This window comes from Semicossyphus pulcher, unplaced genomic scaffold (genome assembly GCF_022749685.1).
Source record: "Semicossyphus pulcher isolate SPU_LCO1_2020_fin unplaced genomic scaffold, fSemPul1.0.p SCAF_14, whole genome shotgun sequence".
NCBI classification, from domain to species: domain Eukaryota; kingdom Metazoa; phylum Chordata; class Actinopteri; order Labriformes; family Labridae; genus Semicossyphus; species Semicossyphus pulcher.
Genome location: NW_027211648.1, coordinates 29,100,401 through 29,128,316, shown reverse-complemented (window position 1 = coordinate 29,128,316; position 27,916 = coordinate 29,100,401). Strand labels below are relative to the sequence as shown.

At 43.7% G+C, this 27,916-nt stretch overlaps 1 protein-coding gene across 1 annotated transcript in view; it reads right to left on the bottom strand.

Moving 5' to 3' along the window:
* Nucleotides 1–303: 303 nt before the first annotated feature.
* Nucleotides 304–27,916, bottom strand: part of adck1 (aarF domain containing kinase 1) — an 84,031-nt gene continuing 56,418 nt past the window's right edge. The window contains exons 8-11 of the mRNA XM_069662111.1: nt 22,952–23,101; nt 20,215–20,412; nt 3,790–3,983; nt 304–871 (exon numbers count right to left, since the gene is read on the bottom strand). Of these exons, the coding sequence (XP_069518212.1) occupies nt 712–871; nt 3,790–3,983; nt 20,215–20,412; nt 22,952–23,101 (702 nt within the window). The 3' untranslated portion in view covers nt 304–711. The remainder of the gene's footprint in view (nt 872–3,789; nt 3,984–20,214; nt 20,413–22,951; nt 23,102–27,916) is intronic.

Here is a 27,916-nt window from a genome sequence, read left to right as displayed (position 1 = left end):
TGTAAAGTTTGCACTTGATGATTTAATCGGGGCCTTTTATCTCAAGATCAAGACTACTGAATCTAATAATGACAGAACTTATTATACTTATTATTTTAAAAAATCTGGTACCTCAAGTAATATCATTTAATAACTAAAGATAAACATTTTATGTCCTGGCATCAGATCATTTTGGGATATCGAACACATTAGTCTACAGACGATTAAGGCCATGTGAAAAATGTATTTAAGTTTCATGTTGTATATATATTTAGGATATTGACTTTTCTTTCAGACGTTTTGTGCAGAAAAATTAAAAAAAAAATTTATAAATCAAGTCACTGGTCTCACTCTATTTGCAGAGGGAAAAAAAGTTTAAAAGTTTATTCACTGAATTATTTTTGAAGACAAAAAAACAATAAGTCTCAAAAAAGAAAAGATTATATATAGTTTAAATCTCTGCACTTAATTATACATTTTATCACATGGCTGTGATCATCCTCCGTAGGCATCGTATAGTCGGGACTAAGAGGAGACGCTCAGTGGTCTTGAGGTAAAAAATGATGAGTGGTCAAAGCTGCTCCTGAAGTCCAAGGACGTCAGAACCTGAGTCCCTGTATGAATGTATGAAGTGACAAACTGGGTGATTAACTTGTGTGGAACAGATTTGTGTGTGTGCGTGTGTGTTGCAGCCTGTTGTTACTGTCCGCGTGTGAAGTCCACAGGTGTGTCTCAGTGCAGAAACGTCAGCAGAGCAGAGAGCCAGTGAACCAACAGGGAGCCCTTCACCCTCAGAAACAGTTCATACACGCTGAGCTGCCACAGGTTCAGAGACTCCGCCACAGTGATCTGCAGACGCCTCCTCCTCGACCGCGCCTTACTCCTCTTGTGCCTGTCAGCCAGCGGGAGGAGAAGAAGCAGAGAGGGTCAAAGGTCGGACATTTGAAGGTATCATTTTAAATCATCAAAGTTACAAATGTTCTGAAAATATGTATTTATTTAGCATTGTTTGAATCCGTGTACTTGGGCGTGGAACAGCATAGAGTTAAGGTTATGCCAAAAATTAACTCCATGTTTTATCTGCTTTGGTGAGGACGGTAACAAAAGTGCTCCCTGATCAATCCTGGGTAGCAAACTGCAAAACATAAAGTGGAGTAATAAAAGTGGCAAACAGCCCTGAATGTATTAATCCGTCTGCTTCTAAAGTCTCCTCGGCTGCATCCATCAGAGGTACAAAAGCTGCCGCAGCATGTGCTGTGAACAATGAAAGCAGCGCTGAATGCAAGCAGCACAGATGAGCTCGTCAAGATTATAAAGCTCTATTAAACGCAGAAATACCTGTTACAGCCCAGAGTACAGAAGCTTTAGTTAGACTGACGACTGTAGTGATGATTTCTTCGAGCGCTACTGAGGATGAAAATGTTTGATCTCAGGGTGGCACAATAGAAAACTGCATGATGTGTCAATTTCAAAGCCCCAATAGCCCAAAAAAAAATGAGCGAAAGGAAATGAAGCCTCACTAAGTTCAGCGAGTGCCAGCGCTGTCCATGGTGCTGAAACGGCTCCAATTACTAACCTTGCTGCAGAGCCTCTCTCTCTCTTTAACATGCACATTCATATTAGCCTCTCTCACACATGAACTGCACTTCACCAGAAAGAGCTGCATGTGTGAAGACAAGTCATCATCCACCATGAACGTTTGTTCAGACCAAAAGCAACGAGAATGTTTCTCATCCGCTGATTACATACAAAGTGAATGCAACTGCGATTTAAATTCCTTCAAAATAAAAGCCTTTTGAAAGTCATTAAGTTTGCCTGGTCTTGTAGAGAGATACAAATCTGCACCATGGAGTAGTAATTCCATTTTGTCTGCCAATGAGCAGCAAAACCTGTTCATGTTGGGTTCAAAGAGCTGTAGTAAACCAGATTTCAGTCCACGTGTGATTCTCTACATACAGTGAAACTGACTCTCAGCAGAGACAGATGGACAGGTGCTCCACAGCTGAAACACAACGCTGGTAGTTGGTGTCTAAATGAACACAGCTCCTCGCTAACAAGTCATCAAACCTGGCACAGGCCAGCCTCAAGTAGCCGGGAGCGACAGTTAAAGTTGTAATCTCGAAGATCTCAGTTTCGTTGTCTTTGGCGGCACCTGTGGTGATAAACACAGGAGCACACTTCCCAGATATCCAGACAGTGCTGCATGTGTGACGTCCACGGTCGGCTCCGGTTGTAACTCTTGATTTTCCTGGCTGACGGTCGCTTTCCTTTTCAGACTGTTTGCTTCATCTGAGCGTTCAATTTCTTTTTCTTTGGATTTTCACTTCTTGTTGAAGTTGTATCTGTAGTAATTATGCATATTTAAATGTAAAATCATGAAATTAATGTAGAATCAACACAAAAGAAATATATTTAAGTTAAATTACTTTTGTTTAACTTTAAACAGATTCTCTCCTGTGATCCACAGATTTCCAATAAAACCCTCAAGGCCATCACAACCGACTGTCAGCTTGAAAGGCAGATTTCTTATGTACTAAAAGAAACAATAACAAAACCTCAGCCTTTAAGTGCCAGTTGAAGTTCAAAACCATCATTGTCCTTATCCATGGTCCGGTGTGGCGGTTGTCACAACACTGCTGCGGCGAGCGAGCTGCCGGATTGGCTGCTGTCCTCTTCCAGCCCCGCCCGCCCCTGACTGCCTGCGCAGTGCTGCTGTGCACAGGACAAGAGGAGAGAGGAGAGAGAGCAACTCGGAGCTGTTGGCAGAGGAGCCGTGAACTGCGATTACTCTGAGCAGCATACATGGGAATGGATTACAATATGATCTATTTCACTGGTCTGAAAAAGTCAGAATTTGTCGCGAGTAGCATTTTAGAAAAAAGAAGGGGGAGAAAGGATGTTGCTTGATTGGCAACACTCACAGGAATTGCTACAGGAAGTAAACAGGGCTGCGTTAATTGAGTTATTTTTTTAACAAGTTAAAAATTTCAAATTAATAGCAAAAAATGCATTAATTCTGACAGCACTAATCTGTAGTCATCAATCTTTTCTTTGTTTGTTCAGCCGTAGTAGATTACTGTTTACTCGCAGCAAAGGCTCATCAGTGGGCCATAGGCTCAGTCACCATCGTGTCAGAGACAGAGACTGTCTGAGAACACAATCAGACCGGTCACAGCCTCGCTATACGTAAGAGAAAAAGGTGCTGGGAGCCTGAGAGGGGCTCCTGTTGGGGCTCCTGTTGGCCGCTGACGGCACATGAACACAGAGGTGAGGATCCCCCTGGTGCCTGTATTACGTGACTACTCATGGCACTACAGTTGATTAATACTATATTAAATGTGCTTATTCAGACAAACTGCACCCCAGTCAGCAATACAGCAGCAGGCCTGTCAGAAACCCTGTGTGTGTGTGTGTGTCCCTGTCCTGCAGCCGTCAGCTGGGAGCTGAAGTGACAGCTCACACCTCTCCTCTCCAAACCTACAGTCGTAAATTTCAATTTCTCCTCCAAAGCCACTTACGTGTCAGCTTAGTTTGTCTTTAGTTCTGACACATTTCCCGTCTCACCGTTTCTCTACGTGCGCTGACGTCTCGGAACCTGAGGGCTGTTACTCAGAGATCCTCCAGAAGACACTATTTCTTACAGGAGACGGTAAATCTTCTTGTTGTAAACTGCATAAGGAAATGTCTCTTATTGTAACAGAATATTAACCTTACAATGAATATAAACTATAAGCTATAACCTTCACAAAGTAAAATACAAACAACCATAATCATTCACTACGAGAGGAAGATGAGTGTGATGTCTCTGACCTGGCCATGGCCCGTATGCAGCAGCGAGACATGTTGATGAAGGACGAGGAGGCGGCTCTGGTCTGTAAGGTGGTCTCGATGCCTCTCAGCAGGTCGTTGGTCTTCAGGAGCAGCAGCATCTGTCGGGGGACTCGGTTCAACAGGTCGCTGATCTGAGGGAGGTACAGAGCTGCATTGGTCCGAATCTCTACGTCCTGCAAGAGGAGACAGACAGACAGCAGGACAAGCTCTAGTTAAAGGCCCCGACACACCCACACTGATCACATCTTATTTGTATTCTATTGTTATTTTATGATCAATGTACAGGGTGGAACCAGCGACTATATAAAAAGATGGACGACCTCAAAGTGAAGCCAAACCCTCTCTATCACCCCCTGCTGACTGGCTGCAGTATAGCTCATAAAGCCCGCCTCCTCCATGTTAACAGATGGGAAATGAGTCAAACTATAAAATCAAAATAACTTTTTCTCAAACATGGTTTCTGTCATTATAGTTAGTTCTTATCATGCTGATTTATGTCCAAGTGACAAGTTTACTCTTAATTAGTTATTTGATGCTATAAAAAGGGGGTGTGGCCTCATGATTGACAGCTCTGTTGACAAATGGGGCTCCTGCAGCGTTCTGTTCCCAAGTAGCAGAGTAGAGGAGGAACGTCGAGAGGAGACGTAACTAACACTAACACTACAGTCATTGAACTTTCCATAAGCGTGAATATCTGCTTCAGACCGACACAAGAAGCTGTTCTGATGTTAAAGTTACAATCTCGAAGTTCGCAGTTTCTCTTTGGCAGCACCTACAGGTGATAAAAGACAATTGCAGGTGCATACGTCCCAGATAACCAGACGTCCACGGTTGGCTCCGGTTGTAACTCTTGATTTTCCTGGCTGACGGTCGCTTTCCTTTTCAGACTGTTTGCTTCATCTGAGCGTCGAGTTTGTTTCTTCTTCTTTGGATTTTCACTTCTTGTTGAAGTTGTATCTGTAGTCATCCATCTACGGGACGTACGGGATCCCTGCGTTTTATTCCCGAGAAGTTAAGTGTGTGTTTTCGTTAGCGGCTCCACCTGCCGATCTCTACTGCGCGCAGCTCTGGCTCCAAGATGGCAGCGCCCGCCTCGGGGGGCATTTTGGCTTTCATTTTGTTCAATGAGAGTAGATGAAGACATGTCGTCCATCTTTATCTACAGTCATTGGGTTGAACGTGCTTAAGTTGTTCTTTACAGACAATTTCAAACAAGTAATGATAAATAGGGTGTGATGATCATTCTGAACGGCAACAAAACCCAACCTGTTTGATTCACTAAGCAAGTCACAGATGAGGTTAGTGACACTTAGTCACGAGGTCTCGTACCAGGCTACAAAACCTCCCGCTAACATGGGAGACGCGGGACGTGAACCTCTGTTTATGGTGTAAAAAAGTTCAACCAACCCGACCGTGTGCATCACAGTTATGTAACGTTACCTGCTGAAGAACTGAATGAGAGATTTAAGCAGCAGAAAAGATTCAAGATGAAACAACAAATTGTGTAGAAACAAGAAGTGTCCAAACTTTTTCATATCCCCGTACATGAATCTCTCCATAATGTGGGAGTGTGTGTGTGTGTGTGTGTGTGTGTGTGTGTGTGTGTGTGTGTGTGTGTGTGTGTGTGTGTGTGTGTGTGTGTGTGTGTGCGTGTGTGACAGCAGCATTGTCAGAGCTGTCAGTCCAGATAAACAGCGAGTTGAAAGAGAGAGAGAGAGACAGACAGCTAGTCAACATCCTGACACAGATAAACTCTGTCTCTGCTCTCTGTCTGTCTGTCTCTGTTCACATCACTTCCTGTGGGCATGAGACAAACAACAATACAGCTGCAAACAACCAGCATCTGATACAACTACGATATCAACCACACACACACACACACACACACACACACACACACACACACACACACACACACACACACACACACACACACACACACACACACACACACACACACACACACACACACACACACACACACACACACACACACACACACACACACACACACACACACACACACGGTTTAGTTCAGTGTTCCAGTATACTTTGCCAGTGTGAGAGCTCAACGTATCATACAACGATTCGTACGTGGATGTGTTCAGTGTCTCATACAGACACATACAATACCCTGTAGCAACTGCTTCAAGGTCGCCTTCAGCAGCTCTTCCAAGGAGGCCTTCAGTATGTTTCAAAGCAATCTCAGAACCCATCGGCTTTAATCTGATGACGACATGTGCTCCTGGGAAGGATGGCCAACTTCCTGGTATTTCCGCTGTAAGCAGCACTTAGAGATAAAGCCTTCCTTCTCCGTGCGCTGCATTGTTTACAGTCCAGGCAGCAGCTCGAGAAGCGACCGTGTGTTCAGATCAAAGTGAAGAGAAATTCTCCCTCCAGATGTGTCTGCTAAATAAACGCTGTCATCTCTTGGTTCGACCCATCTCCCGGAGGAGCGCCCGTTCATCTGTCTGTGCTGAGTCTCAGTCTCACTGTAAACAGTAAGTTACACAGAGGCTGCACTCTGGCTTACTGCAGCGGGATGAAGCCCAAACAGAAACAGATTTTCTTGTGATCGACTTTAATTAACGGCTCTTCAGTTTGCTGAAAGAACAACATCATGATGCAGATTAGGAACAACATGAAGCTTTGTCAGGTCTGTCCTCAAGAGGAGAAGAACACTACTTTAACATGAGACGTTTGTTGAACGGAGGGCGGAGCCATCATTTATGATGCATTCAAGGAAGTCGGGAAATCTAAACGCTGAGAGGCTTTTATGACACAGTATCAAGAGAATTCTCAAGTTGAATTTTTGATGTAGAACAGATTGTTAGCCGAACTTGCTGCAGATGTTTGTTTGTATATTGCTGTCAGACGACGCTGATGGGAGCTGGGATGTCATTATGGCGGATTGCGTTCCACCTGCTCTCTACACGGACCGTTTGTCCTGCATACAGTACATTGAAGCCTGCTTATGATTGGTCACTACTCGGACTACAAACTGAAACCAGAACACTTCAAACCAAAGTCCAGGCCTGTATGTACAGGTTAGCTTCAAGGTATCATTTATCAACTGATTTTAGGGTCCCTATGGCCTCCGTTTCAAGGTGTCCTTCACAGTTTCAAGCCACTATTCAGATTCAGCATACTTTATTAGTCCCTAAGGGGAAGTCATTTTACAATCTTAGCCTCATTAAAAGAATAAAAGTAAAGTGCATAATCTGACGTCACAGTCAGGCATCAACAACAACAACAACAACAACAACAACAACATGTCAGTGATAAGAGCGGGTCACGGGACGCTGAACAGAAACAAACTTTCCCAGTCGGATTAGGCATTCAAACTGTTCAGTAGCTTGATGGCAGAAGGAACGAAGGAGTTTATATATCTGTTTGTTTTGCCTGAGGGCGTAAGTGGGAAATCCTTGAATAGGATATGTCAGGTTGACAGATTATTCCTTCTGCTTTCTCGACTACTTGCTTCCTCCAAAGGGAGCAAAGGTCATCTTGTTGGGCTCCAACAATCTAGAGCAAACTCTGACAAAGTCATTTAGACCCTTTTTGTCCGTCACAGACAACCCGTTAAACCAACAGATAAAAGAAAAAGTTAAAAGTGTGGTATCTGTTTGACTTGATTTATAATAATAATAATAATAACTTTATTCATGTACCACCTTAAAAACAAAAGTTTACAAAGTGCTTTGACAACCAAGCAAAACAAGCAACTCACACACCCAATAGGCAACAGGAGAACCTACACGACGAAGAAGAAGTAGAAACAGTAAATAGAAATAAAATAAGAGACATGGAAGAGTTTTTGTTTCAATTTACCCTTTAGTGTTTTTTCTAGATATCTTTTACGGCCATTTTTTTTAGGTACCCTTTATCGTCTGTTTTAATGTACTGTTAAGTGTTCAGGACGCCTCCAGTGGCTCTTTCAAGAAAGCCTTTTGTGTCTGTCTAAAGCTATATTAGGGTCCATTTCAAGGAACCCTTAACATCTGTTTCAATGCACACTTTAACGTATTTAATGTACACTTTTACAGTCTGTATAAATATAAATAAAAACATAATTCACCGATGCAGAACAGTTCTACATGACATCCTGTAGGAGGAGGTGATTTCATAAATCCTTCCTCTCCTTTTTTCTTCCACGTCTTCGTGTCTCTCCACATATTCTATATTTACTTTAACAAAACGATGAGTTACCAGGTTTAACACGTAAGGACATAAACCCCCAACAGCATACCCCGTCACAAACCCCCAGCAGCACCCGTGTAAACAAAAAGGGGCTGGCTGTTCTGAAGGGCCCTGCTTGGGGAATAACAATTAGTAGCAATTATAGGAGGTTGGTTAGCAGGCCTCACAGCTGTCAGTAGGACACAGAGACGGCGACAGTGCTCTCATTTGCATCTGAAAGCTTCAATAAGGACATATTGTATTGTGAGTGGTGCGATAATAAGCCGCGCAAAAGGCAAAGGGAATGCAGTCGGGGGGGAGGTGGAATCTGTGCCAGTGATTTTTCTTTTCTCCTCCAGTGTGTTGGAGAGTCGGCGCGATGATTTCACACAGCAGCCAGCAGGCAGTGGAAGGTGGTCGGCAGCAGCACAGGGAGCTGCTATTAGCAATGCTATTCTGGTTCTGCAGAGCGGGACAAACGTTACTGTACTCAAGGCAGTAAATTAATTTCACTGTAGAAATGCTTACGTCAAATAATAGGTGACTAACTGCATTTCCTGTCATAAAAACGCTGTGAGGAGCGGCGGTGAATTCATGTTTCCTCTGGTTGTGGAGTAAGCCGGAGGAGCTGAGGAGGATCAAAGATGTGGTTTCTAACTTTGGCAATAAAGACAATTTGACAATAAAGCTCTCTTTACACAGCCAGGTGTGTGGCAGTGTGAGAGTAGGCAGGGTTTGAATTTCCCTTTCTTCCTTGCAGAACTATTACTTTTCAAGACAACAGCAACGTGCAACATCATGAGCAGGGCCTGTTGATGGCACTATTCCCATGTAGGATATCTATTGTGATGAAACTACAGGAACATGCCAAACAGGAAGAATCCCACTGGATGCAGAGTTTAAACGTTACAGGCCGTGTCGACACTTTGATGTACATAAGCCACTGTATTAAGTTATTACAAAAGAACATGATGTGCACACGCAACAGAGATCAGGTGGTATCTGTCATGATCAACTTGAAACTATATGCATTTCACAGAAGCACCAGAACAGGTAATAAGACACAGCTGCGTATCAATGCAGAATCTGTGGGTGAAGAATTGGTGCATTTCGTTAGCAGGAACCAGGGTCTAGATTTAGTTCCGGGGTAATTGATTTACCCCCTGAAAAGTCCCTGCTCGGGGGGGGTGGTACTTCCCAAAGGTCCAGGAACTTTTACTCAGCGTGCTTTGTCTCCTTTCCAGTGTTGATTCAATGAATCCATTTGCAATGCAATGAAGCATCATCAAAAACAGTACAAGTAGATTCTCCTCCATGCTAACAGGCTAACTGTAGAGTCCCACAAATGATGATACCGGTTTTATGGCGTCATCTTTGTTTACGGCCTTCATCTTCTTCTTACCGCCACCTGCTGGACTGCCGGTGTAGTGCAGTTACTGTTATTGCTTCATACGTCATTGGCCTGATTTGCGTGATCTTCCCGGGGCTTTAGGCCGCGCAGACACGCAGACAACAATGGGCCACAAGAACCGTTTAGTTCCTTGAAGAGAAGTTCCTGGTACTTAGAGCGCTCTGGTTTCACTTTGTACTCAGAGCAGTATTGACACCCCAGAAGGTATATTTTTTTCAGACGACGCATTCAGGTGATGCATTAAGAGATTCCCAGAACAGGCGACTGCAGAGAAATGTTTACATCCAATAATCAATCAATCAAATTGTATTTATATGGCACCAAATCATAACAAGTTATCTTCAGACACTACAAAACAAGCAGGTCTGGACTCTTTTAAAAGAGCCCAGATTTTGACCTGAGTTGGCTGCACTGTCGGTACCCAGATACAACTGCAAAAAGTCCTATAAGTAATAACTATTATAATAAGAGAATCACTTGTAAACTTTGTGCCGTGCATAAATATTGTACATTTCAAATACAGCAGGTCCTCATATAACGCGCAGGGATGTATGTGTCGTGTGGTAGTTTACCTGTGTTAACATGGCTCACATTCAGACAAACGGACTTAAGTTGTGAAAGCAGCCTCAAGCCCAGTTCAGATCGATGATCCGCAACGCAACAAAACTGTTTGAGAATGTTGCAGAGAAAATTGCAGCGGTGTGAACTGGTTAGTTGCCGAGCGTCTGAAGCCGTTGCTGTAGTTGCAGAAGATTTGACTTGTCAAATCTCCAAATGCAGTTTTAGAACTGAATGATGTAGCTATTTCACTTCAGCCAATCAGGAAACGGCAAAAATGGGCGTAGGCACCCTGTCTCTGGCACTGCAGCAGCCAAAGACGGCTCCAGATCCTCTCTTTCCAAACTCTCTGTCTTCACCGTTTATTAATCCGTGTTACAGCTAACACCGTGAGCACGTCACTGTCACTGTCATCCACTTCTTTTTATAACGATAACAGAAATCCAGCTAGTTAATTCTTGTAACCTGGGCCTAATTCTAACGTTATAGTATTAACGCAGAAGTAGTGGGGTAAGTCAGAGCATCGTTGCTATGGAGACCGTCAGCTGCGTGGCTTTGACAGGATTCTTTTGTCAGTTGCATCCAGTCTCGTTGTGAATCATTGATCTGAACTGGCCTTTGAAAGAAGCACGACATATCGTCGTTTCATTACCTCAATAACAGACTTCGCTGACACGGCCCACGTTTGTTTTACCCTTCAGGTCCTCTATATTATTAGGTGTAATATATCAGAGTTTTAGGAGTTTTAGGATGCTGACAGGAATGGTATTAACAAGATGGCAAGTGGTAATTACATTAGCACTGATGTGACATAAACGCAGCATAATTCCATCAGTGCTGCAGCAGAGCCAAGTCCTCACTCGTCACTGTGCGGCTCCTGGTTTGATTTTTTAACACATTTTACAAAGTAGTTCATTCCAGTAGCTTCTGGCAGATGTTTTTTATGAATGTGTCTGTGTTTGCAGATGTTTCACATTAAAAGCCAACCAGGAAGAGAGAAATGTACATTATGCTAAATACTAAAGACAACATGTAAACATGGAAGTAAGGGTAGACTTTGGATTGACAACAGAGAAGCACATCAAAAAATATACTTGACTTGTCAAAGCACCAGGTTACATTTTGACTAATTGCTTTGTTTTTTAATGGTTCATTAAAAAGATAAAATATTCCAGCATGTGAAAGAAAAGCTGCAAAAAGCCGGAGCTCTAAAAGCACTCAACATGTGTTTCCTGAATGTGATTGCATTAACTCTAATGGAATGCATCATCGGTGGGTAGAAGCAGGACTTAAAAATGATCCGCGCATAACAGAGTGGATAAAAAGAGAGAGAAAAGAGGGAACAACAAAAGGACAGAGGAGAGGAGACGTTAGGAGGGACAACAAAGACAAAGCACAGCAGACGAGTGCTCACAGAAACGTCTTAACTGTTACACAATCCACAAGTGTGCTCAAGTAGAGGGCACTAGAGCGGAGTCTGCCTAATGGCTGTGTGTGTGTGTGTGTGTGTGTGTGTGTGTGTGTGTGTGTGTGTGTGTGTGTGTGTGTGTGTGTGTGTAAAAACAGGGAATGTAAATGACAGAGACAGATGGCCTGGATTGATGGGAGTGCTTTCATCTCTAAAGAGGGAGACAGAGAACAGCACACCTTACCTCCACACATTCTCACACAGGAATACAACTGCTATGGTGCTGAATTCATAAAACATATTGCACACACTCTGTTCCTGAATAACGTGCAACCAGGCAATGAACACAAGGCTAACCAGTTCTCCAAAGCCTGTAGCTTCTTTGAAAATATATGACGCAATTGTCAGTCAGTCCTCAGATCCAGTGAAGCCCGAGCATGTTTCAGTGAGCTGATGATAACGAGGTGCGTCTGCAAATAAGCAGACCTCCAACCCATCATCAAGTGTAATCAACTCTCAGCATCTGGCTTTGAGGATCCTGATTGCAACTTACTGACAACAGCTTTCCACAACCTCCCTTTTCAAGCGTGTAGTAGAACCTACGGTGGCAGCAGAACTCGTGAAATGAGGGGTTCAACTGTGAATTGTGGAAATGTGGAGCGCACAACCCCCGCAAAATGATGGATGCTGCTGCAAAATATCACACAACCAGTAAGATCTAAGGGCGAGCACAATAACACCCTCCTGCTGTTCCCAAAGTCCAGCAAGGTGTGTTTAATGTGCAGCTAATGGGACGTTTGTGTCCTCCCTCTGGATTGTTATTTGCAACGTCGTCGCTGAGGAAACGACTGTGAGCCCAGACAGCGCTGCAGGTACAGCTAGCTAACGTTAAATAAATTCCATCGAGCTTAACATGAATAAATAAATGTCTGTTAAGTCTCTATCGATCACCAAATGAGGTAACAGAATGGTTACGCGTTTTCCATCAGCCAGCAGTGGTTGGTCTGCCAGAGAGGTTAGGCGGAGCTAAGTGGCTGCTTTTCCGCTCTCTGCAAGTGTTACGAGTAAACAGTAAAAGAAACAACAAAGAAAAGATGGATGACTACAGATACAACTTCAACAAGAAGTGAAAATCCAAAGAAGAAGAAACAAACTCGATGCTCAGATGAAGCAAACAGTCTGAAAAGGAAAGCGACCGTCAGCCAGGAAAATCAAGAGTTACAACTGGAGCCAACCGTGGACGTCACACATGCAGCACTGTCTGGATATCTGGGAAGTGTGCTCCCGCAATTACCGTTTATCGCCATGAGTGCCTCCAAAAAGAAACGACACTGCGATCTTGGAGACTACAACTTTGCGACAGTCTACTTTAAAGGGATAGTTCAGAGTCTTTAATGTTTGAATCTGGATTATTCAGCGTTGGTTTTGCATAATCCTCTGAAGAAAAATGATCGGTGCAGACGTGGAGCTGTCTCAGTGTTGCAAGTGGTGCTGGTGTTTAGCGGAGCTAGCCACCGCTATCTAACGGTATTATCACTCAGCAGACCTTGGTGTATTCTATAAGGCAACCAGGTTTGTTTGAACAGTCCGGAAAAGAACAAGCACCAACAGACAAAATGACAAAAAACTAACATACAGCGAACACTTAAACTGACATGTTTGTTTACATGTAAGTGTCTTATAAGGCTAAAGTAGGCGGTGCTCCTGACCCCGTCTGCAGCCGTGCTTAGCTTAGCTTCTGCGTAACTCCAGCCGGCTTCTCCTAACAGGGGCCGTGCTGACCGTTATCTACTGTACGTCGTACACTTACTATTGATAAGTGCCTCTTACAACCTCACTTCAAACTATCCAAACTGTCCCTGTAAGCATAAAAACTGTTTCACTTTCATTTCTTTGTCTTGCCTTCTTTAACTCTTTGATCACAGTTAAAACTCAAACTGTTGCTGCTGATTATCACAACCAATGGCAACAGTGATAGTAACAAAACTCAGTGAGAATTTTAATGTACTGATGTTATGTTAATTCTTTGTTTCCCCCTTTTTTTCTTGAGGCCACACCTCCATACCTGCCCATGCAGCTCCTGATCTCTGGCACCTGTGGGCTGGCGACAAAAGCCAGTGCTAAGCTCCTCCCACTCTCTCTCACACTGCAGCCAGGATCAGCAGCATGGCAGCAGCCATATTTATCCCTTTGTCATTTTGTCCATTTGGTTTGTAATAAATCATTGTTTGAATTTCCAGTTTGACTCCTCTATGTTGCTTCCTCTGAGCCACGATCGTAACACTGACTTGTCATAATAATGTTCACTCAGGGTGTCGGTTTTGCTCAGCGGTTAAATCGCGCGTCCCATATTCTCAATCTCCTCGATGCGGCGGCTCCGGGCTTGACTCCCACCCTTGGCCCTTTGCCGCGTGCCATCCCACACTCTTTCTTCCCTGTTTCCGACACTATCTGTCCTCTCTGTCGATAATAAAAGCCAAAAAAATGTTTTCTCTATACTGACACGAAGAGAAAGAAAATGCATAACCCTCTTCTGAACATACAGAGGGAATTAAAGAGAGACAGGATCAGGCAGCATTATCTGCAGAACACTTTGGTCTCTCCTGTTTTCTGCTGTCACATATCACATCATGGAGATATACTGCCATTAAAGAACGAACAGTAACGTCATGTTTAAGTTAAGGTTGCTCATTGTTAGCACATTTCAAATTGTAGAAGACAAATCCACTTCATGTTCACTGCCAGTTACATGATGGCAGAGGTATGCTTGCCGTGATCATGTTCTGATTGCCATCTTGAGTTTGATAAAGACTGTTTTCTCTTCAGCGGTAATTCTGCAGCTTCAAACATGAAAATGAAAAGAGGATAACATATTTATTCTTACTCATACAAAATGGAAAATTGATTAAATAATTTCATTTACATACTGTTACCCCTGAACTCTGGTGCGATCAATCCTAGATGTTCCTAAAATGTTGTCACGCCTTAAAAGGTAAAAACAGAGCCGGATCTGATTGGACGGGACAGGGGTGCGATGTTTTGAAGACGTGTTACGCGGGCAACCAAGCGCACAGTTACTTACAAACGCAAAGAAGCTAGCAGCTAACCATGAGGAACAGAAGATGATGGCAACTGTGAATAATAGGACAATAAAGAACCATTATCATTAAATGTAATGTCTCTGCTCATCGCATGTTTAATCTGTCAAACTGGTGGTTGACACTGTTTTGATGTTTTTAGCAGCTAACCGTTAAAAACTGAAAATGTTTTCTAACTTGGCAGACGAAGACGTCCAGCGGCTCCTAACCCTCTGAGCAGTGGACGAGATCGACCGCTGTATAACAGGGAGGGTAAGGGTTAATCAGGGCCATGATTGTTCTTCCCATGTTAAATGTTTTCTGTGTGCTTTTAACCAGCAGCATGCTGTGTAAAATCAGACACTATACCAGGGCTGTTTGGTGCAAGGAAAAAAAAGCCAATTGGACATAATAATGTGCACTCTTTACGCCGTTATTCAGGATCTTAGTTTAAAGAGAGCTACAGATGCTCCTAATGCCTCTCCACAGCCCCCTGCTGTTTGGCCTTTAAATATTTCCTGTAGGCTTTTTTCTCCTTGATTGAACTCCTGAGCTCTCTGTAGCCCTTTTCACACATGCACTTCTGACAATTTCCTGAAAATTTTAAGACAGTCTGCCCCTGAAGTTTTCTGGAGGTGCCCTCACAGCGGCAGATGTTCTCTGTCAGACGGGGCGGTCTCTTGAGGCAGGATACGACGTAAAGAGGACGCTGCAGTCCTCGCAACAGGCGAACAATTTCTTCACCGTCCCTCACAGCCGGACGCTCCCCGATCTCTTAAGTCGTCTAAGAAATGATCCTTCTTCTTCAACCTCAGATGTTTTAATCATCCTCTTATGTGTCTCTCTTCTGGTTTCACACCGGTCACATGATATAAACAACAGGTGTCAAACTCAAGATCCAATTATAAAAGGCCCGCAAGATAATATCATGTCTATCATAACTGGCCCAGAGGCACACAGTTGATACTACAAAGCCCAGAATGCACTGCAATCAAGACCTGCGAGAACCAGCTGTGTGAGTTGGCATTTCTGTTCGACACAATGAAGCACCTCACTGAGCGAAACCTCTGGCTTCAGGAACAGGACCGTGTGATCACGGACAGGTATGATGCAGTGAGACTTGGGTCACTTTTCATGCTGCCAGGCAATGACAAACCAGGTCTCCACCGCTGTGTCCCCAACTGTGCATTTTGCTGATGAACTGAGCGGACCTGGCAGAGTTCACAAGGCGATTTGTAGAATTTGGAGCTCAGAAATTTAAATTTGAACTGCTCAGTAATCGGTTTGTTGGTGATGTGGAAAGAGCACCTGTAAACATCCAGCTCACAGAACTCTGAAACGATGCCTCAAGCTCCGCCTACAAGCCGCTCGGATGCTCTGCATGTTTGAAAGCACATACCTGTGTAAGCGACTGATGCACACCCTCGCACCATCCTGAGAGTGTCCACAGCTCAGAACCTGACCACAGACATGAATGAACCTGCAGCCAAGAAAAGATGCCAAGCACCTGGCTCCGGCAAAGAGCAGAGTGCACTTAAACACATGTTTCCTTTCTGCACTTCTCCTGTAATCACAGGTAGACTGCTTATGGTTACATTTTCACCAGATTGATCACCTTTAAAATGTTCTTATACTGCTTGACGGTGTGTGAATAAAAAACAGAATATTTTCTGGCTGTTTCTGTTGCCTGTGTTCAAACTTTATGTGGAAATGACTCAGTGACAAACTGCTGATAGAGAGAGGGAAATACACAAATGAATTTATCTTTTGGGAGCAGTAAAGTTCATTTTTCTGTGTGAATAATTTGTCATAATACCTCTGAAAAAACATGATCAATTTAAGTCAATAAATGCTGACCCCATTTGGCCCTCGACTTAGACCCAGATGGAGTTTGACACCCCTGATATAGACGTCATCACCCCGCCCACTCACTCGCTGTGAATGTTCCTGAGTATCACCTGCTGCGTTCACACATCGACTCACCTCAACTTGTTCTTGGACATTTTACAGCAGGAAAAAGTCTGCATAAAGTCGGGGTGAAAAATTTGACCATTTGCGTTCACACATGCAGCCCTCCCAGGAAAATGTCTGGACATTTTCAGGAGTGCAGTGCATGAGAGAAAGGGGCTTATGAAGAAGAACTCCTGACCGGAAGGCTCTCTTTCAGGGGACAGGAGGAGCTTTGATGCCTCAGGAGCCTTTACATCCCCGGGGATCCAGAGCTTATTTTGGGGGGAACAGCTTACGGTGTAGGCCGATGTACCCTTTGATGCTGCGTGTAAGTCCCTCGATGTCCTCGCCATATGGCTCAGTCAGCACTGCCCAGTTCGTGATGGCCTGGATGACATCACAGGCCTGTGCCGCGTGGTCCGGGGGCGGAATGTAAACAGGGACGACAATATCATGTGAAAACTCTCAGAGCAGATAATAGGCACGAGGACCCACTGCTAAAAGTTCAATATCCGGGCTGTAGACACACTCATGACAGTAATATTTCCTGGGTTGCACCATCTGTTGTTACTGCTCTCCTCTCTGTTTCTGTCCCCCTGTACGGTCTCAAACCCTCAGTACAGACTTCACATTAGGCTCAAGTTGTGGTCATGCTCTTAAAATCGGAATACTAATCTCAAAGAAAATATACATCTAACTTCTCGTAATACCCAAACAGACAGGGAGGTTTTCATCGTCTGCTCCGTGCCAGGTTGAGTCTTGTCCTGGCCGTCGTGTGTGAGGGGGTGGCACACTGTAGCAGACTGTTTTGTCGTACTTTTGCCAGCTTCAAAACGTTGCATAAGAGAGGTAAAAATAAACTCTCTCTCCAGCACAGATGGCTTTGTGGAACCCCTGTGGTTCACAGGACACTTAAAAACGCACACAAACCCATTTCATTCTGGTGGATTTTAAAAACTATCTTGTGTTTAAAAAAAACCTTTAAACTCCAATTAAAGTGTTTCAATGTTTGTGAATATATTTGGGCTTCTGGAGGGAAATGAGTGATGAGCAACTAAAATAACCTGTTAAACTATATTATCAAAACACGCAGAGACTCCGAGCTCGGCAGCATGCATATTTTAAATGATATCCATAACGTTACTATAGAGTACTTCATAAATTAATGGTGTAGTATCACACCGCGTTGCTTGCTTGCAAAGCTCCAAATTCATTTTGTCTACTTTGCAGAAATATTTCCAAACACCACTCGTATTTGTTGGTCTCTTTCAGGCGGTCCGGTTACATCGAGTAATGACAGGAAACGTAGTCTGTGATCAGTGGCGGTGTAAATTGATCATTTGTGCTCTATGGATCTGTTAGAATACTCGTTACATCACATCATGTCCTCCAAAAACGTAAACTTTAATATGCATGTTTGTGACCTATGTTTAACCTCACCTGTCCTCTGCAGAGGAGCCACACCTGAGTGACAGGGGAATCTGTTTGATGTGGAAGAGGAGCACCAAGAGTTGAAAGGTTAACTTCCAGATGTTGGTCAACAGACTATTTAAACCGTTAGTTCTGTATCCTCTGTCCTCCTAACTGAAGCTCAACTTGTGGTCCGTGTGTGTGTCCTGCATCCCATCCCTCGGCCCAGAAATCTTTCCTATCAATCATGGAGCTATTAATATTTGTTAACTTTACATTTATTGATTTATTTGTTGTTATTTGGTTTAAGGAAGATAAACATGAAGTTTGATAAAGTTAGTATTATAATTGAGAATATTTCAGTATTCATTTGGGCTGCACCTAACAATTATTTTTTTATCGATTATTTTTCGACTAGTCGATTAATCTAACGACTAATTTATCAATTGTTCTAGAGATTCTTTTTTTTAAGATTTTTTTTTTTTAAGTCTCCAATGATAGGTCTCTAATGATAAAATCAGCATTTTTACTTAAAACAAGCAGGATGAGCTAATTAAACAACAGAACTACTTCAAAACATAACAACAATTTTTGAGTACAGAGGCCTACTTCTTACCCTCCCCTCTGTCAAAAGATCGAGTTTGAGTTTTTCCCAGCTGGACCTGAACGCATCTCTCCTCTCCTCTCGTAACTTATGTTGTGAAGTGCGCATTGAGTGAGAGAGAGAGAGAGAGAGAGAGAGAGAGAGAGAGAGAGAGTGGCAGAGTGACAGTAAATACGAGCGGAGCAGAGAGAAAGTTTTGCTTAAATTTCACAAAATATCGGGGCTTCGTTCAAAATGTTTGAGGCTCAAGCCAGCGCTCCGCTGAACGTGGCGCCCCAGGAGACCGCCGGCAATGAGTGACAAGATCCGTTTCTGCACGCACATAACTTCCCTGTGCTCCAGCTCTGAACTCAGCCCTCTTGTTTATTGGTGACACATCGACGCACGTCATACAAATCGACGTATTTCTGTAATAGATGACATCGATGGCGTTGATTATGTCGACAAGTCTCCCTTTGTTTTGAAAGAACTGGCAGTTTGTGCCCTATGTGACAATTATATATGGGTAGGATAGGCTAGGCAGAGTAAGAAACAGGAGGACACCACTGATCTTTTGTTTGTTTGCTGCAAAATGTTTGAATAATTGTCAAAGAACTTTATTTAATGCTTTGTCATCAGTGGTGTCTCAATCCAGGTGCTGCGGCCTTCAAAGGACGTATCTGAAGGCCGATTGCGTCACAGGCTGTCCCATTTCGAAGGCTCCTTCAGATGCTGCTGGCAAATGTGTCCTCCTGTTCCCGGGCCCCGAAGGACCCACCAGGTGCATCCTTCGACCCAACGTATCCCGAGATTCATTGAGAGAAATTGTGGACTCTCAAGCGGCCGAGGAATACTCTTTAAATGTAAAAGTTTTTGGTTTCAACTCAATCGAATAGCTAGATAAATAAATAAAGCTAGCTAAAGATAACTAAAGCTCGAAACTTCAAATTATCTTTTATTAATAGGTTATGTGACGTTAGCTTCCTTAGCTAGTTAGTCTGCTAGCTACCTGTTGCTAGGCGGCAGGTTCATGTTTGGGGATGCAAGGTTTGGAGCGGGAACAGCTGGTGACACTACCAGGAAATCCTCTGAAGACCAGACGGTCTCATTTCAGTTTGGCCTTCACGTCTACGCAGGCTACAATAGATGCATCCTCCGCAGACCGCGTCCGTCGAAGGATGCAGCCCCTGAATTGAGACACAGCTATAGACATTTTTGATCCTGCCAAAGATCCACTTCCCATGTGCCCCAATGGCCAGTTGATGTGAAGCACAGGCACAGGATCTGGTTCAACAGTGATCATCATCATCCTTGCAGAGGTTCTGAAACATCCTCTAGATTTCCAGCTCTAACACCCTGACAACACCGGATGCATCTCCAGCGCGTGGTTCAGTCCTCATCTCAGGCGTGTCTGATGGAACTGATGCACTTCAGTTTGAATCTGTGCAGCTGTCAATAGCAGCCCTCCACAGAGTCTGCTTCTCTCTGGCTGTGCTCGTGAAACTGCAATCCGAAGTCTATATGTGTTCCTCCAATCTTGTGCGAATGCTCTAAGTTACCTTGACCCACTGATGTGATGTGTTATTCAATACATCAGATACTTTTATAGAGTGGGAAACAACTCGACATCTAGATTCCCTGACTGAAGACGAGTCCCCCTCTTGTTCATGGTCTCACTGTCTTGTTACCATTCTAATGTTGCTCTTTTCATTTAACTTTGGGTGTTGATCGCAGAGCCACCTCTGTGAAGCACTTTGCATCCCAGAGTTCATTATGTGCTACTATGTACTGTGTGTGTGTGTGTGTGTGTGTGTGTGTGTGCTGATACCTCAGAGTTTGTGACAGGCACTGAACTGATGCCAGCGTTGACGGCGGTCCAGGACCGAGCGGTGAGCACGCAGGCGAACAGCGGGTACAGATCTCCTGCTCCCAGTCTGCGGCTGTAGCGCTCCACGCCCGACATGTCTCCTTTAATCAGAGACTGCCACAGTCTGCAGTAGTCCAACCTGAAGTCTGGCTGCAGGACCTGGAGGGGACGAGAGGAAAGATGATGAGTCATGAACAATCCCTGGCATTTTTAACAGAATCACCTGCATGTAACGTGCTTGCTTTGTTTAAATAACTTTGCCACACTGTGACAACAGTCAACATAGACCTCAATAAATTAAGCACAACAAACAGAATTACATGGATTATATTTGCAGAAGGGAAAACAAAGACAGAAGAAACACGTTCCTTCCGGAAGTTAAAGACTCCAGTCCAGGATTTCTTTAAACCAGTCCATCAACAACTCAGAACAGTTCATCAAAGTAAATCTTTGCAATTCAATGCAGAAAAGGGTTATGGAAGAAAACAGAAACAAAACAGGTAAAGCTCACACATCTGACTAGAGTCCAGTCAGTCCAGTCCGGAATTTACATCCAGTGATCAGTCGGCCTCCGTCACAACAGCCGCTGTATTTTTATGACCCAGGATACAGCTCCACCGTCTTTGGATCCAAGGACCATTAAAACAGATGAGCTAACGCGGACTTACAATGGACAAAACAACACACAGCTCCCGTAAGACCAGACGCAAGCGAACCTCCTGGTTCACGGCGTCTTCAATTTAAGGATCACTGAATGAATGAGTTCCGTTCCGAGTGGAGGCGTGTCAGTGACGTGCGGGGGGTTGGGCGGAGCAAGAGGATATTATTATGTCTATAATGCAGTAGTGATTTGAGGTCGCTGCAACACAAATGATTTCGCCCGTCTTTGGACTGTGGGTGAAGCCATAGACTGATCAGAGAGGATAAAAGGTGGATGTAGCCACAACTAGGCATGTGACTTGGACTCGAGTCGACTCGACATTGTTTTGATGACTTGAGACTCGACTTGGACTTGCAAGTTACTGACTTGAGACTTGACTTGAGGCATGATGACTCGTATGACTTGTGTGTGTGTATAAAATGATAAAATTCAGTGTTGTCAAGTTTCTGTCTAACTATCAAGTATGTATGCAGCGCAGACTGGGAGTCATGATTGGGCGACTCAAAAAGCTCCCCGGTATGTGATTGTCATGATTGGATGACTGGCTGTCAGTCAAACTCCTCGCTATGGCAACACGCAACATCAAAGCCCCCAAAGAGAAGCCTCGTCAGTCGTACTCGTTACTACTCAACACGGTCTCAGAGCAGACCATCATCATGGCTGTGCCAAGATAACACAGATACAATTCACTGTCATACTTTATGAACAGGTTATATAAACTGGCCGATAATATCATTATTAGACGGGCTGCTAACACCTTGTGTTTTCTCTTTATAAAGACAGGATACTACAGGGAAGAGTGCTGGATGTTGGGTGGAAAAATAGTGACTTGACTTGCCCAAGAAAACATGACTCGAGACTTGCTTGAGACTTGGACCAAATGACTTGAGACTTACTTGGGACTTGAGCAAAGATGACTTGATCACAACACTGCAACTAGGTCACCTATTGGTTAAGAGGGCTCATGCTATACCCGATTGCCAGATTCATCCACTCCGGAGTGAGCTTGAGCTTTTGCCCTCAGGCCGTCGTTTCGGGCACCGGTGCGGTGTGTCTCATTTAACCAAAGCACAATCAGGTTGCCTTACTTGCACTACTTTTTCCCACACTTTGCACTTTTGCATATTTCCACTCGGTATAATCGGTATGAGCTCTGATTTTTTTTTTGCTGATTTTATTGTTGATGTTGTTGCGTCATTTGTATTGTCTCTGTATTGTATTGCATTAGTCCTTGTGTATTGTGTCGTTCTGTTTTCTCCTGCTGCACAACTAATTTCCCCTTGTGGGACAATAAAGATAATCTGATCTGAAGTGTGTCCCGTATTTATGTCATTATTTCTCATTTTGCATTTCTTACTTTCCACACGTTGAATCGGCAGCTAAAACTCCTCCTCCATTTCCCCTGACCCTTTGATGCACTACACACAAACACAATTTATAGTACCGGGCAGTGAAATTGAATGTGTGTGTATATTTGAGGAGTGGATTAACATTATTCTCCAAAACGACGGCTGGAGTCAGAAGTCATTAAGAATAAATTGGAGCCATTATGGAAGAATAAATCCTCCTCGTGAACACAGGGACCAGCAGTAAACAAACTCCTGTGGATGTGACTGTTTGTAGGAGCAAGTGTGTTAACAATCAAAGAGTGTGTGTGTGTGTGTGTGTGTGTGTGTGTGTGTGTGTGTGTGTGTGTGTGTGTGTGTGTGTGTGTGTGTGTGTGTGTGTGTGTTTGTGTGTGTGCGCTCACATATAGGTCGGTATGATTAAGGCAGTGATGCACCAATCCAAAGGCAGCACACTGCACTCCGCTAAGAACAACATCAAATGAGTTGTTTATCAAAAAGCTTTTATCCTGCCGGAGCTCTGCTAAAAGCGTGTGTAAATGTGTGTGCGGCGTCCATGTTTTTATGTGCATCCTGACTGTTTGCTGCTCTACCTATTTACTCAAGGCCTCAGCCAGCAGCATGAAAAATGGACGGCACTATTAGAACAAATGTGTTTTCTTTATGTTCGTGCAGCCTGGAGATTTCTCACCTGATAGAGGCCGTGATCGAGCAGCACAATCTCCGTCTTCTTGCTCTGGGGGCACTTTCGGACCAACACGTTGCCCGGGTGCGGGTCGCAGTGGACGAAACCGTGGACGAAGATCATTTCACTGTACATCTTACCCAGGTTCTCTGAGATCTGTTGGGAAAACACAGAGAAGTGTACAGATGTGTCAAGAAAACCGTGAAGTAAAGAGAAATATAGAAAGAAAACACACAGAGGACAGATAATCAGAGGTGTGGTTCTTATTGCTATGGTCTTACCTTTAGTATTTGATAATACTGATGTATTAATTGTTATTAGAAATAATCTATGCACACATTTACGCTAAATATAGAGAGTTTCATATCTGAAGAAAAATGTATATGCAGCAGTCTATGGCCCACTGATGACAGCCTTTGCATTTGCAGTATATAGTATTTTCACAGACTGGGTGTCTGGTGCGACTTAGTGACGTGTTTTCCATCAGCCAGCAGTGGTTGGTCTGCCAGAGAGGGTAGGCGGAGCTAAGCGGCTGCTTTTCCGCTCTCTGCAAGTGTTGCGAGTAAACAGTAATCTACTATGGCTGAACAAACAAAGAAAAGATGGATGACTACAGATACAACTTCAACAAGAAGTGAAAATCCAAAGAAGAAGAAACAAACTCGACGCTCAGATGAAGCAAACAGTCTGAAAAGGAAAGCGACCGTCAGCCAGGAAAATCAAGAGTTACAACCGGAGCCAACCGTGGACGTCACACATGTGACACTGTCTGGATATCTGGGTGTGTGTAAATGTGCTCCCGCAGTTACCGCTTATCACCATATGTGCCGCCAAAGAGAACGAACTGAGATCTTTGAGATTACAACTTGAAGTAGAATTAATTTTACTCGACTAGTTTTTTGTGCACAATGATGCACAATTGTATCTGTTATCACAATGCTTCATATCCTGCATAACAATCTGCAATTTAGTTTTTTATTTCTGAAATTATTTTATGGATTTATTAACTTACATTTGACATGCAAAAATCATTGACAACAATCTGAGAATTAAAAAGTTGCCTGCTTTATCCTCACACTTTGAATCAGCATTTTTTTATTCTGGAAACTACACAATTAAATTTAACTCAAACAACCTCTGTCGTGGCTGCACGGTGGTGCAGTGGTTAGCGCTGTCGCTACACAGCTAGACGTAGGCGGCCTTTCTGTGTGGAGTCTGCATGTTCTCCCCGTGCATGTGTGGGTTCTCCTCCCACAGTCCATAGACATGCTTGTTAGGTTCATTGATGACTCTAATACTGCCCGTAGGTATGAATGTGAGCCTGAAAGGTTGTCTGTCTCTGTGTGTTAGCCCTGCGATTGACTGCCGATCAGTCCAGGTGTAACCCCGCGACACTTTGGCCAAGCCGTCTCCAACATGCCTGCTGATGTTCAACATAAACCAGGTAGTATACTTAATCAAAACAAGATGTTTGATTTGCACATAAGCACTAATGTTTCTTATTTTGCACCAGGCCTGGTGCTCATTGCACACATCTGCAAGTGTGCTTTGACAGGGTGCATCATCACTCTAATAAGAGACTACCTGCTGCCTTCACAGTCACCTGAGTAAAGAAAACAAGCATCATAACTGTCATTGATATCAGAGTCACATGTATTGCTTTTTTACCATTTGAGATTTAACTTTTGTGTCAGCTGTTGAAAACATGTAGACACCCGTGCTCGGGCGTACGCAGGGTCATCAAGATACCAAACCAAGGCAGTAGAGGAGATAACCTCAGGGCTGTGCTGTTGTCTGCACCATGCACCAACACCACAGAAGATCCCATAACCTTGAAATAAACAGAACACTGACATGTCCTCACTATGAAGGTTTGAAAGTGAAGCTGGTCCTCACAGAGATAGCAGAATACGCCTGACACACCCACAAACACCTATTTAGAAAGAAAACAGAGAGCGAACAAATTATCTCAGAGACGAACGGGCAGACACTAATGGCCATTAATTAGAGCTCCTCAGATTGTCTCTGGAGAGAATGTGGAACACACACACACACACACACACACACACACACTTGCGCACACACACACACACACACACACACACACTTGCGCACACACACACACACACACACACACACACACACACACACACACACACACACACACACACACACACACACACACACACACACACACACACACACACACACACACACACACACACAGGTTTTAGGTTCAGTGCTACTAATTTCCCCGTTTGACCTGCAACATCCTGTTTTTCTCTGCTGCACAAAATGTCTGAGTTGTTCCAAAGCGCTCTCTGCTTCACGTACACACCCCGCAGTGCTTTTCTTTTAATCTGGAGGTGAAAACTTCAGCACAGGTTATATCTGTTCAAACTGATGTGACACACTGTTTGCTGATATTCTTTAGGCCAGGGCAACAAGAGCATGTATGTTGTGTATTTAAGTGGTCTTTGACTTGTACGTGGGTGTTTGGATGCTGCAGTCGCGTCACACAAAGGATTTTCTTTACTCTGTATTGCTATTTTAGCTAGCTGGCTATTAGCTAATGTTAAGCATTAAATGCTTTAGAAAACTGAACCTGTATTTGTGTTTATTTTGCCGTGAGAGAATGTTTGGTGAATAAAAGAGTAGATCTGAAATATGGCTGCACAATTAATCGAACATTATTGATGTTTAAAATGGTCCGTCCGTTTGAAACTCTGCTGCATATCAAATCAAGCGCTCCCTAAACAGCCACTCCCCCAGGGGGCGATGGAGAGGTTTGGGCTTCACTTTAGGGGCAGCTGGCATGTCATGTCATGAGTGCCTACCTTGCAGCAGCAGTTTAGAGTGGAAGAGTAAACAACAGAGACGGTTGGAGAAACTAAAGTCCAATGTCTGGAACAGAAGACGAAAAGCTGGTCCCCCAAAACGGCTCGTCACCTCTGCTCTCTGCACAGCTGCTGGCCCCGCCCCCTCTTTCTGTCTGTCTCTCTGTCTGCTTCGTTGCCTGTCTTCATCAGCCGTCTGTTTAATTAAGTCACAAAAGTTAAATATTTTCTCTCGCAATTCGAAACAGAACGCGAGCCGCGTGTGCGCGTAGGAGGTTATTAATGACGTAGCGATCAAAACTATTGATTGATCGTTACCAAATGACATCGGCGAACGACTTTATCTGGAGCGGATATCTCCGTTGTTTAATTGCAACTTCAGGACACGTTATAGAAATGTATGGAGCAGAAACACTGTCAGGTTTAGGGCGAGTGATGTTAAAGATATCATCCTGAAGATTTCAGTTTTGTTCTCTTTGGCGGCACCTATGGCGATAAACGGTAATTACGGGAGCACACTTCCCAATTTAACCAGACATCTACGGTTGGCTGCCTTTGTCATGGTTGTAACTCTTGGTTTTCCTGGCTGACGAACACTTTCCTTTCTGATGGAAAACGTGCCACTAACTGGGCGCCGCTTGTGATTTTTTCCACAAAAGTCGCACCAGACACCCAGCCCATAATAATACTACAGGTCATGATACCTGTGTCTGCGATGCAAAGCAATACAATTAACTTGTTGAAGCAGCTGAACAAACAGCACAGAGTGCAGCATGATGAGTGTATGAAGGACGAGAGGAAGAACGAGCTGCTCCCCGTCCTCGTCCAGCGTCAGACATCCAGAACAGAAACGCTGTACAGCGACACCCGATCCACCCAGCTCCCAAAGACACACTGAAATTACCAATGCAATCACATTTGCAATCTGTAGCCCCTTAGCAGCTTCTGCAGGCCGACCTAATGTAGCACCTGTTTGCCATCTCCCGACTGTCTGAAAGAAGCATAGATTAGCTTTAGGTAGAGGACTCAACATTTCACCACCAACGACTGCACGTTGTATTGTTTCTAAACATGTTCATTTTCATGTTAACCAGCTTCATTTGTGGCACACTCGACCAATAAAAGGTTCAGTCACATTTGACGGTTTTTTGGGTCAATTTACGGCCAAAAAGTTCACACCCTGAAGTCAAGATATTCAATGATGAGGAGGTGAGTTTTATTAAAACTACAAACATTTGACAAACAAACAGAACTCTAATCCAATCATGGAGAATCCAGAAACAACAGGACGACAGGAGGATTGTGAGATTGAACTTTCACAGAAGACAGGACGGTGACGGTGGATAAAGGCTAAGGAACAATGTTAATGACGGGATTGAGGCTGATCTTAATAGACTGTAAATTCATTATAGAGTTATTATACCGTCTAATAATGTCAGACTTAAAGCTTTGCAGGATTGTGTTTCTCATACAGAACTCAAAATAGTAAATCCTTCAGACAAATTTCCAGGACAAGCTCTTACACCGCGTCATCAAATCATTATTTTGACAGGGTTATAACCCCATAAAGCCCCATTCAAACACCACAATGTACTGCACATAGTGCTGGTGCTGCATTTTGTAACAACAATGAGCTTCAGTCTGAAGAGCTAAATGTAGTTTCTGACTTAAAGCAGGATCCTGATAAGCTTAAAGGACTACACCTGCATGAGGCTGCGTCACACTCTGTCCTGACATTATTATTTTTAACACTATAGCAGCCAAAACTCCTGAGCAATGATTACAACTTCAAGATTCGACTCTATCGGTTCATGTGTCAGCCCTAAAACAAATGATCAAACTGTGATTGGCTGTAAAACTACACGGAAAGAGAAGTAAGCAAATCACTGACGTAAGTATAAACTTGTAAAACAGCTGACGTGTTGCGACCAACTTGGTCTTCACCAGCGCTCTGCAAGGCCTGATCTGAGCTGAGATCAGATTATACCACCCTGCACTGAGCTGCAGGTATCAGGTATTTACTCTCTCATTTTTCCTCTCTACACAGGGCGCTAAAATATTCCATTGACATGCTTATGTTTGTAGCTAGCTACAGTTTTCAGCTAGCTACAGGCCTTGTGTCAGCGTTTGCTCT